The 11679-nt window shown below is 30.4% G+C and overlaps 2 protein-coding genes across 4 annotated transcripts; both read right to left on the reverse strand.

Annotated features, from left to right (window-relative positions):
• Positions 1-6587: 6587 nt before the first annotated feature.
• LOC119683445 (elongation of very long chain fatty acids protein F-like) lies at positions 6588-7741 on the reverse strand. 3 transcript variants are annotated; one of them, XM_038097121.1, is made up of 5 exons: positions 7639-7741; positions 7391-7581; positions 7040-7336; positions 6753-6982; positions 6588-6691 (listed from the first exon to the last, which is right to left on the reverse strand). In XM_038097121.1, exons 1-4 carry the CDS (start codon positions 7697-7699, stop codon positions 6755-6757), a joined length of 777 nt encoding a protein of 258 aa, XP_037953049.1. In that variant the 5' UTR covers positions 7700-7741; the 3' UTR covers positions 6588-6691; positions 6753-6754. The 3 variants fall into 3 exon arrangements, with proteins under 3 accessions (XP_037953049.1, XP_037953045.1, XP_037953048.1); XM_038097117.1 differs by having other exon boundaries at positions 6590-6691; positions 6753-7336; XM_038097120.1 differs by lacking the exon at positions 6588-6691 and having other exon boundaries at positions 6705-7336.
• A 1862-nt stretch (positions 7742-9603) lies between these two features.
• On the reverse strand, positions 9604-10622 carry LOC119684363 (elongation of very long chain fatty acids protein F-like). Its single transcript, XM_038098391.1, has 3 exons — positions 10529-10622; positions 10278-10468; positions 9604-10220 (listed from the first exon to the last, which is right to left on the reverse strand). Exons 1-3 carry the CDS (start codon positions 10587-10589, stop codon positions 9639-9641), a joined length of 834 nt encoding a protein of 277 aa, XP_037954319.1. The 5' UTR covers positions 10590-10622; the 3' UTR covers positions 9604-9638.
• Between the last annotated feature and the right edge of the window lie 1057 nt (positions 10623-11679).

An 11679-nucleotide genomic window follows, 5' to 3' on the forward strand; every position in this document is an offset into this window, starting at 1 on the left:
ACATAATTGAAAACCCCTTTTTATATCAAAAACGGCTGCCAGTAAGTATCGTTTAAAATAGACCGATTTTAAACAGTATAATTGACCTCACGTATATTTCTCATCGCTTCGAGGTACGCACGTGTATATTCTGAAATCGGAAAACGTTCCACAGTTGATCGTAAGTAAAGCACCCTATCTATCATATTGAGCAAAAATGATGTTAGGCTAATACGTCTAAAGTCTTTGACTGATACATGTCAAATTTTCACAACTTAGGTTATATAGAGACGAATTTAACCTTTCTGTAAGTAGTGTATTCCGTAATGTAGTGCATGCTATGTAAATTTATTTGAATCGGGGTAGTACTAGACCCTGTAACTTTTGTAGCATGGTAGCGAGAACTGGAACTATAACTTCATACATTTTTTCTTAACTCTGTTTGCATATTTCTTATATAGTTTAGACGTTTATTTATAGTTTATATAGTAATCTGGATAACCCATAAATTGTAGCTTTTTCTACATTCCAAGTGCGACACTTTCTCTAATAACAAAGCAGCTGAGACAAAAGTAAGTTTACAAGTTTAGGTTCATGGCGTAAAACACCTAATCTTTGTTGCTTTAATGTGTATCAGATAAATAATATATAACTCATTTTAAAGGGCTATTTAGAAGTAGGTTTTAGAAACGTAATGTTCGAACTATTACTTAATATATAGGCAATGTTAGTTGACAAAATAATTGTCCATTGCTTGAGTACTGCAGCAATGAAAAGGTGCTACTAAATGGGGACCTGTAGAAAAAAGATGTATCACGACAAAGATCAGTTTTGTATTTTCAATAAGAATATAATTTATTTATTGACATGTTTAATTTTTCGTATATATTTCTTTAGATCTACCTATTTTTAAGATATTCAATATATTTACAAAGTTTTTATGTGTTTATCTTGATTGACGTCAGTATTTTTTTTAATATAAGTTTTAATATAAAATTTACTAAATAATATGAGCATTACAATTCCCTGTGATAAATTTAATAATAATAAAAACTTAGGATACGTACATCCTTTAATGATAAGTAAAGGCCATAACTGATGGATTATTATTATAATAAACTGGATAATTTGAGCTGTAGTAATAAACCGTTTCCACTTAGAAGTTTTAATGTTTGGATTTAAAGCACTTAAAAAATAATAACTATACATAATAACATGTATAAATGCGTTGAGGTCTGCCAGAAGGCATTGATGACCACCTGTCCCATGATATCTTATAATTATACTCCCTACATAAACCATTAGAACATGATGATAAACGTGTAGGAAAGTTATCTGTTTGAAGCTTTTACGCAACACAAAGAATATTGTGTCCATATAGTCTGTAATTTTGACGAAAAAGTATAAGTAACTTAAATAGACTTCTTGCGACTTCAATCTATGTGTATCTGGTAAGCTTGTTATGCAGCCAATATTATATTGACCAGGTACCCAAAGAAATTTAAAACCCTAAAAATAAAAGGTTTTATAACTAATAGCGTAAAAGTCATTTAAATAAATATACCATCACTCCTATATATAGATTTACAAAAACTTGAAAAACATTATAGATTTGCATTAACAATTTCACATTAAATGGTTCACGATTTCTCATTAAGTAGGGTCCGATTTTGAGCACAAATAGAATGTAAGCAGCCGTGAGTGCAGTAACTTGTACTTGTGAACCCACAATTGGTAAGTTTGTTGTTGCTTTGACTAATATAAAATATGATTATTAAAAAAATTCACTTATTTTCCAAGTTGGGTTTTGATTACCGGCGTATCGTTCGTCCCATTCTTTAATTTGTTTAAAAATATACGATATTATCAGAAACATTGTACTCACTGTTGGACTTAATATGTTGAAGATCTAAACCGAACTGTGAATATTTTCTGAGCTACAATATATTGTCTTTGATAAGCCGAAATATACCGAAAGTTTTTTGTAAATAGTGTGTGACCTTTGCTATTTGTGCGTACACTTAGTATTTTTAAAGTTTCTTTTTAAAAAGTTTTACATACTCATACATACAATAGAGTAAACATGAGAACATCGTTAATATATTAGTTACATATTACAGGTAAGTAATAAAAGGCATGCCTCCGGGATAGCGGACATAGAGCAATTTGTCAATCTCAGTTGCCGCAAACTTTCACATGACACAACTACATAATTATCTGGTGCCCACTGTATAAAAAACTAAAATACGTACAATACATTGTGACCGAAAAGCTTTCGGAAATTCTCATTTAAAATTCGCGCGCTGTATATTTTTCGATATTTTAAGTTTATGTAGTTTTGGCAGCACTGTCCTTAATTACTATGCCAAAAATGAGCGCGATCTGTCGGACAGTTCGTTTACGGCAGCTGTTGAAACCAGTTCACCTCAGTAGTGCGTTGCGAAAAAAACAATGGAAAAAAATATTGAACAAAGAGTTTGCATCAAATTTTGTTTTTCGAACGAAATTTCGTGTGCAGAATCGTTGCGAATGCTACAAAAGGCTTATGGGGAATCAGTTTTATCGAAAACTCAAGTTTATGAGTGGTACAAAGCCTTTCAGGACTGTCGTACGACCGTCGAAGACATGCCGCGTTCTGGACGACCTTCGACCTCTACCACCGACGAAAACATTGAAAAGGCAAAGGAAATCGTGTTCAAAAATCCTCATGTGAGTGTTAGAGAGATAGCACGAGAGCTAGGCATCGGTCGTGAGATGGCTCGTTTGATTTTGGTGGACAATTTGTGTATGCGACGTGTCAACGCCCGGCTTGTTCCGATTCACCTCAATTTGTTCAACATTATCAACGATTTTAAGGCCAAACATTCAATAAATACCATCGAACAGCCACCGTATTCACCTGATCTTGCACCGTGTGACTTTTTCCTGTTTCCCAACCTCAAATTACCACTCAGAGGAACGCGTTTTGAATCCATAGAAGACGTAAAACAGAATTCGCAGAGGGAACTCAAAGCCATACCGGAAAGCGCCTATAAAAAATGTTTTGATGATTGGAAGAAACGTTGGCATTTGTGTATCGCTTCTAATGGAGCATATTTTGAAGGAGATAAAATAAATATTGATGAAGATTAAGAATTTTGCGTTTTATTTATTTATTTCCGGAAACTTTTCGGTCACAATGTAAGTTATAAACTCAAGGCGGATTTTTGGTACTTTTGCGTAAAATCAGTCGCCAGGGAATCCTCACTAACAAAAGAAAGGATACAATGAATGAAAGGAAGCGTCTATTAAATTGCCTGAAGTTTATAATATCTCTAAGGCCATTATTTTTTTTAAAGAGTTAAACGCACTGTAATATAATATATGTATTGCGTAGAGCTTTGATCTCTAACAGTGTATGCTTAAGCTTTAGGCTAACGTGCCTACCATCAGGGAAATGTAATGTACTGGATGATTCTATTCCAAATAAACAATCTGTGATTTCCGTCATGCGGTTATATATCATAGTTGTAATAAACTTATAAACGTGGTCCGGTGCCTTACTCTACTGAACGAAATATTTGCTACTATTTTTACCTAGGATACTTTTATTTTCTTCAATTTGAAAAGAACGATCATAGACGTCTTCTGCGTAGGTCTCAAGAAAATGTATTATTCATTCGTGATAGTAGAATTATTCTCTGGGTTTGCACCCACAAGTTAAAATAGATTTAGTTATTGAGCCAATGGTCGGAAAATTCAGCCACTATGAATCAACTAATACTTAATATGTAGACAGTGTGAATTGTTGATCAGCTATTTGAGTGCCGTTAGATTGGAAAATGTTTCTATTTGAGAGAACCGCCTAAAAAAAGAAAATATGTTGCATCTAAACATGAAGACTAAACATTAGTTTAAAATTTCTAAACAAAATACATTTAATTTTTTATTTGTTTTCTTATACCCGTATATTTTTCTAAATTCCTATATACTACAATTTTCAGTATTTCTAAGAAGTTTTTATAAGCTTCTCTGCATTGTCCTTTGCACTTTTCTTAAAGTAAGTTTTAATATAAAATTTACTAAATAATTTGAGCAGTACTATCGTCTGTGATACCCCTAAAAGAAGTAGACTTAAAGGATATGTACATCCTTTAACGATAAGTAATGGCCATAACTGATGGATTATTATTATAATAAACTGGAAAATTTGAGCTGTAGTAATAAACCGTTTCCACTTAGAAGCTTTAATGTTTGCATTTGAAGCACTCAAAAAATAATAACTATACATAAACACATGTAGAAATATGTTGAGATCTCCGAAAAAGTTGTGGTGACCACCAGTGACATAATAAAGTGTAACTATAGTCGTTTGTTTGAAGCTTTTATGCAACACAAAAAAAATTGTGTCCATATAGTCGGTTACTTTAACGAATGCATATAAATAGGTCAAATGGACTTCTCATGACTTCAATCTATATGCATCTGGTAAGCTTGTTATATAGCCGGATGCACATAGAAAACATTTTTTTATGTTTCTAATTATTCTTCTGCAGAATTCTTTTAAAAAATTATTATCTGCCTTTGGTAATAAAAAATATAGGATCTACCATATATAAAGAAGTTATATAAATTGGAGATCCGGATGATTGAATTTTGAAAGATATTATGGTTACGGCTAACTAACCGAACTTGTTTTTAATCATTAATGTCACAATAATTATAAAAATTATATGTAACAAAATACTGTGTAGAATAAAAAATATTTGGTGTTTTATCAAACTGTGTTCGTCCTTCCCCCATGTAATTCCCCCTCATAATTTAGTTTTTGAGCTGTCGAGCTTCAAATTGCGAATTTTTGCATAAGAATGATAATGGGATTTTATATTTAACTGGTTGCATATTTTTTTGATGTTACTACAAAAATTTTATAAAAATAGATTTACTTTTGCTAATATATAGTTGGGTAGAACTATTTTAAACAACTAAACCGTGATGTCTGTTATAGCCGCCATGAAATACCATAATGCCATGTTACTATCCGTATCTAGGCAACTTTATTTAACTCCATCCTAACTTATGTACACATGCTGATAGAATAAAAAAGACAATATGACCAGAAATCCCGAGTCTACAGGATATTTAAACCATTGACCCGCCTCGTGGATGTTAACACAAATATCAGATCGAGTTGTTGAGCTAACGGTCTAAAAATTCAGCCTATATGAATCTACTTCTAACAAGGGACTGAATCTGATGGGCTTTTTTGTAGTGCTCAGTATGATATATGTTGCAAAAGATTCATACACCACACTAAGAAAAATATGCTCTAACCACATATTAGTTCAATTGACTAGATAATTTTGTTAGAAAAATTTTAGCTTCTGTGTTAAAGAATATAGAGAAATCAACATGTGGTATGGTTGAATCAATATGATGAGTCGAGTTAGAATATTTTGACTTGAAATTAAGTAAACATCTAGTTAAATTAACCAAATTATTTTTCTGAGTGTACGATAATAAGAAGGCTACGTTGATGTTTTCTGGTTATTTAACACGAAATCCTATTAATCAGTGATTGATGACAAAAATATTTTTAGTATGCTAGATATACGATTGTTTAGTCGTCCAAATATCATACCCAGGATACGGATATGACTTAGTGTCTGTACATAGAAACAACTTATAGCCGCCAAGCAATCAATCATTGATAATACTTAACTCTTCTGCCGTTCAACTCTTTTACCAATTGAATAACTAATTTTCCCATTCCGATATTGTTGGCAGACAGTGAGCATTGAAAATAATTATCAATACATAGATGTCTCTAGGGAATATCTGTACATCAATATTTCTTGGTTTTTTTTTTTAAATACTCAGAATGGTATTACATTTTCACCGAATGTATTTTTTTGACAATCAGTTGGACAGAATGCTTAGGAATTGCACGCCTACACACGATATTTCAATTATATATATATTAGATACATATATTATAATGTTAGAATGTAATTTAATTTATTGCAATTTACTTCGCTCTTACATGAGAAGGCTGTTTTTCTATGAGTTTAATGACTTCAAATTGTAACGAAACAAATTGATATTTTGATCAAAATCGTTTTTGATTACGGATGTAATTGTATATTCTGCGCGGATCAAATAATTTGATCCATTTCGCATAGGGTTGCGATTAGAGAATAGTATAAAATTTTTTATTGTCTCTGGTAATTATTCCTCATAAGTTTCGAGTCAGGCAAAGTTGTAGTAATGTTTTGCGTTTAGGTTGAGGGTAACGAATATTGTGCGACTATATTTTGGTAAGGTTTATCGTATTAAAATTACAGTAAAGATTCTTATACTACAATATGACATAAGCTTATCCTGATCCAGAATGGGTGCTGTAAATAATTATTCAAGTATGATTGATATATGTACAATAAATCATGCCACAAGCTGATAAAAGATAACAAACTCTACATTTTCTAAGGTGGATAGGTAGTTCAAAGATCAACTTTGAGTTTTTTGCTTTGAATGTGAAAATATTTTTAATGACATACTTACTAAGGCAAAACTGAGTCTTACAGCCTCATATTGAGCAACTCTGTAAATATTTGTTACTGAGCATTTATTTCATTTATTATTACTTACTTAAACTAACATTCATTAATAATGTCAATTAATTATCATTGATTTTCAATTAAATTAAAAAATGTTCGTACTAGAAGAGGACCCTCTAAAAAAAGAAGATATAAACAGAATACGCTGAATTTATTTATGGATGTCTCCATACTTACATTTACGTGGTTTTTTTATAATTATCTCCATTGACTTTAGTATTTTTCTTAATGTAAGTTTTATTGTAAAACTTACTAAATAATATGAGCATTATTGTCGCTTGTGATAAACTTGAAAAAAGAAGAATCACTGGATACGTACATCCTTTAACGATAAGTAATGGCCATAACTGATGGACTATTATTATAATGAATTGGACAATTTGAGCTGTAGTAATAAACCGCTTCCACTTCGATGTTTTAATATTTGGATTAAAAGCACTTAAAAAATAATAACTATACATTACAGCATGTATAAATGCGTTGAGATTTCCGAGAACGGTGTGATGGCCACCAGTACCATAATAATGTACAACCATAGTTGATGAAAGAACCATTAGAACATGATGATAAACGTGTAGAAAAGTTATCTGTTTAAAGCTTTTACGCAACACAAAGAATATTGTGTCCATATAGTCTGTAATTTTAATGAAACAATATAAGTAGTTCAAATGTGATTCGAGTGGCTTCAATCTATGTATATTTGGTAAGCTTGTTATGCAACCAGGGTTATGATGATCTGGTACCCAGAGAAGCCGTGAAGCCTGAAAAATAATAATCCTTTATTGCTGCGGAAATGTCATTTCAATTTAATTTACCATAAATCCCATATAAAGATTTATAAAAACTTGGAAAACATTATAGACTTGCATTAACAATTTCACATTAAATGGTTCACGATTTCTCATCAGGTAGGGTCCGATTTTGAGAACAAATATAATGTAAGCAACCGTTAGTACAATAACTTGTACTGGTGAACTAACAATTGGTAAGTTTGTTGTTGTCTTCACTAATATAAAATATAATTATTAAAAATCACTTGGTTTTTAAATTGGGTTTTGATTACCGGCGTACCGTTCGTCCCATTCTTTAATTTGTTGTAAAATATGCGATATTATCGGAAACATTACACTCAGTGCTGGACTTAATATATTGAAGAACTAAACCGAACTGTGAGTACTTTTTGATATGTAAAATTTCGCTTTAATGCGTTAAGCTTATTACAGGAAGCGACCTTTACTATGGGTTCGTATAATAAAAATTTTTATAATTTGTATTTAAATAAATTTAAATAAGTGCATTGGTATAAGTTTGTGACTTTATTATGCATTTTTGTACACTTTTCACAATGACTCAGTATTCTTATTACTTCGTGGCATTGTTTGTAACATGTTTTTAAAAAGAATAATATGAATTAGTGATTGAATTAGAATTAAAAAATTAAAACCTTATATAAAACTATTAAATTATTGTTTCACTGATCATTCACAGAATTTTTTTAAAAAATTATTATCCGTCTTATCCATACATACATATAAATATGTTATATCTATCCTAAAGGGTTTCAAAAATAATCATTTTTGCCAATAACTTGGAACCTCTTAGTCTTTTCGATAAAATTTTACGGCATATTATCAAATTGTTGGTAATATTAAAGTAACGATATGAAACATTTTCAGTGTGTTAGATGTATGATCGTTCAGTTGTACAAATATCGCAGCCAAGATATGGATACGATTTAGTAACGCCAAAAACACACGTTCCTGTACACAGAAATAACTTATACTTGCCAAGCTGTAATCATTGGTGATATTTTACTCATCTGCTTGTCAACTCATCGTTTAACTCTATTTCTATTTCCATAGTTTTGGTAGACAATGCGGATACATCTCATCGCTTTCACAATGTTTCAGAAGATGTCATTTGTTGTGGTGCGATGAGAAGTGTTGAAAGACTAATGCTGCAAAGAAATGATTTATAAAACGACCTTATGGTCAGCAGATATGAGTACTATGCACGAACAATATCGGTAAATAAAGAAGAGAGGTGCTTCTTTAAACAAAAGAACGAAATCAAGAAAAGCACAAGAAAAAAGGAACAGTCTTAGCAGTTATAAGGGTAAAATGTCGAATTCAAAGAAAAAAGTGATGCCAATAGTCATATAGAAATTAATTACACCCTAAAATGTAATTAAATATAACATGAAACTGATTTTTTCAAATTTTAAATAAAATAATATTATTAATAATATTATTTAATTTGTTTAAAAGTTATTAAGTACAAAATAATCTATTATCAATCTATTATAAATCTATAAACATATCTTTCGTAGGCTTTAAAGTTGGGTCTTTAGTATGCAATTCACATATAATTAAGTTCGATCTAATTCTTCATACAATTTGTCATAAGCTAAGTGAGTTATAACCTCGTGATTTAATAATAATATCTTTGCGATTTGACTTTTCCTTGTTATAGCAATTTTTATGTATGTGATATATACTATAATGTTAGGATGTGATTTAGCAGATTGCAATTTACTTCTCTCTTAAATAAAAGGGTTGTTTTTATGAGATTCATTTTTACCAATAATGCTCCATCGTCGATATAGTAACCATCAAGGACGACATATTACAGCTCTGGACACAGACTTTCATACATAGTCATCAAACATTTGCTTTCATAACTGTTTGAATTTATCATAATATAACATGTAGTACAGCTTCTTTGAAACCGAAACTTATCTAGAGAATGTTCCTACATTTTCTAAGACAGATAAGTAGTTCAAAGATCAACTTTGTTTTTTGTGCTCTGAATGTGAAAATATTTCTAATAACAAACTAAGGCAAAATATTTGTTACTGAGCATGTATTTCAATTATTATTACTTACTTAATCTAACATTAATAAATAATGTCAATTAATTATCAATTGAGAGGACCTTGCAAGACAAGAAGACCTAGTATATCTAAACATGGAAATTAAATATTATTTTAAAATATATAAACAGAATATGATAAATTTTTTGACGTATATTTAAATACTAGTATTATAACAATTTTCTGAATAATTACGTAGTTTTTTTGCTAATGTTTTGATTGGCTTTAGAATTTTTCTTAATGTAAGTTTTAATATAAAATTTACTAAATAATATGAGCATTACTATCGCCTGTGACAAATTTAATAACAGTAAAAACTTAGAATACGTACATTCTTTAACGATAAGTAAAGGCCATAACTGATGGATTATAACTATAATGAACTGGACAATTTGAGCTTTAGTAATAAATTTTTTCCACTTAGAAGTTTTAATGTTTGGATTTAAAGCACTCAAAAAGTAATAACTATACATAATCACATGTACAAATGCGTTGACATCTCCAAAAAGATTTTGATGGCCACCAGTACCGTAATAATGTGTAACCATAGTTGTTGAAAGAACCATTAGGACATGATGATAAACGTGCAAGAAAGTTATCTGTTTAAAGCTTTTACGCAACACAAAGAATATTGTGTCCATATAGTCGGTTACTTTAACGAATACATATAAATATATCATATGGCCTTCGAATGACTTCAATCTATGTGTATCTGGCAAGCTTGTTATGCAACCAGGGTTATGATGATCAGGTACCCAGAGAAGCCTTAAACCCTGAAAAATAATAATAATGCTTTATTGCAGCGGAAATATCATTTTTATTTAATTTACCATCACTCCTAAATAAAGATTTATAAAAACTTGGAAAACATTATAGATTTGCATTAACCACTTCACATTAAATGGTTCACGATTTCTCATCAGGTAGGGTCCGATTTTGAGGACGAATATAATGTAAGCAACCGTTAGTACAATAACTTGTACTGGTGAACCCACAATTGGTAAGTTTGTTGTTGTCTTCACTAATATAAAATATAATTATTAAAAAAATTCACTTATTTTCCAAATTGGATTTTGATTACCGGCGTGTCGTTCGTCCCATTCCTTAATTTGTTGTAAAATATGCGATATTATCAGAAACATTACACTCAGTGTTGAACTTAATATATTGAAGAACTAAACCGAACTGTGAGTACTTTTTGATATGTAAAATTTCGCTTTAATGCGTTAAGCTTATTACAGGAAGCGACCTTTACTATGGGTTCGTATAATTAAAATTTTTATAATTTGTATTTAAATAAATTTAAATAAGTGCATTGATATAAGTTTGTGAATTTATTATGCATTTTTGTACACTTTTCACAATGACTCAGTATTCTTATTACTTCGTGACATTGTTTGTAATATGTTTTTAATAAGAGTCATATCAATTAGTGCATGATATATTTTTATTTATTTATACATCAAGCAAGATGTAAAACTTATATTGTTATACAAAATTTATAGGGGTTCGAATAGCAAAGAAAGAAAGAACAAACACAAAAATTTAGTTAATTTATTGAAATTTGGCTGACCATAAACGCTGTTTCGAGTATTGTCAAGTACTCATCATCAGTGGTCTTGGGAAATATTCGAATTTCTTAATTAGTTTATAGTCCGTACATAATTTGTTTGGACGGCAAGTGCCGGGCTTAGAACTCGTGCCTGTCAAATTGGAAGCGATAACTAATCGATTTTTTTCATAAGTAGTCAAAGCTACAGAAACTTACTCAGCAGAATAAAATTCCGCAAAATTACTATTCTGCGGAATTCTATTATAAAATTATAATCTGCCTTTGGTCCATTCATACCTACTGATATATCCAAAAAATACAGTGTTTGGAAAATAATAATTTTTTTCAACAAATTGGAATCAGTTAGTCTTTTCGATAAAGTTTTACGGCATAATATCAAATTATTGGTAGTATAAAAGCAGCGATATGGATAGAGATATCTGTTAATACCGATCTTCAAATTTTTTAAATATTTCAAAATTTTTGGAATTTCAGTTAAACTTTCGGCTTTTGGCTTATGTCATATACTATAAAGTAAGTATACATAATAGATCACAAAACAAATAGCACAAATAGCACTTTTTTCACTGAAGGAGAGTTTATTGCTTTGAATTATAGCTATTGAGCTGTATGTTACATCAATATAGTTCTACTTAAATTTAAAGTGTTCATGTTTAGTT

This window comes from Teleopsis dalmanni, chromosome 2, assembly GCF_002237135.1.
Source record: "Teleopsis dalmanni isolate 2A chromosome 2, ASM223713v2, whole genome shotgun sequence".
Lineage (NCBI taxonomy): Eukaryota > Metazoa > Arthropoda > Insecta > Diptera > Diopsidae > Teleopsis > Teleopsis dalmanni.

Coding starts and splice junctions, on each gene's coding strand:
- LOC119683445 (XM_038097117.1), bottom strand. CDS start 7,699: ATGTTTCCGATAATATCGCATATTTTACAACAAATTAAAGAATGGGAC. Junction 7,582..7,638: donor ATGGGACGAACGGTACGCCG/GTAATCAAAACC, acceptor ATTTTATATTAG/TGAAGACAACAACAAACTTA. Junction 7,337..7,390: donor ATCTTTATATGGGATTTATG/GTAAATTAAATT, acceptor ATTATTTTTCAG/GCTTCACGGCTTCTCTGGGT.
- LOC119684363 (XM_038098391.1), bottom strand. CDS start 10,589: ATGTTTCTGATAATATCGCATATTTTACAACAAATTAAGGAATGGGAC. Junction 10,469..10,528: donor ATGGGACGAACGACACGCCG/GTAATCAAAATC, acceptor ATTTTATATTAG/TGAAGACAACAACAAACTTA. Junction 10,221..10,277: donor ATCTTTATTTAGGAGTGATG/GTAAATTAAATA, acceptor ATTATTTTTCAG/GGTTTAAGGCTTCTCTGGGT.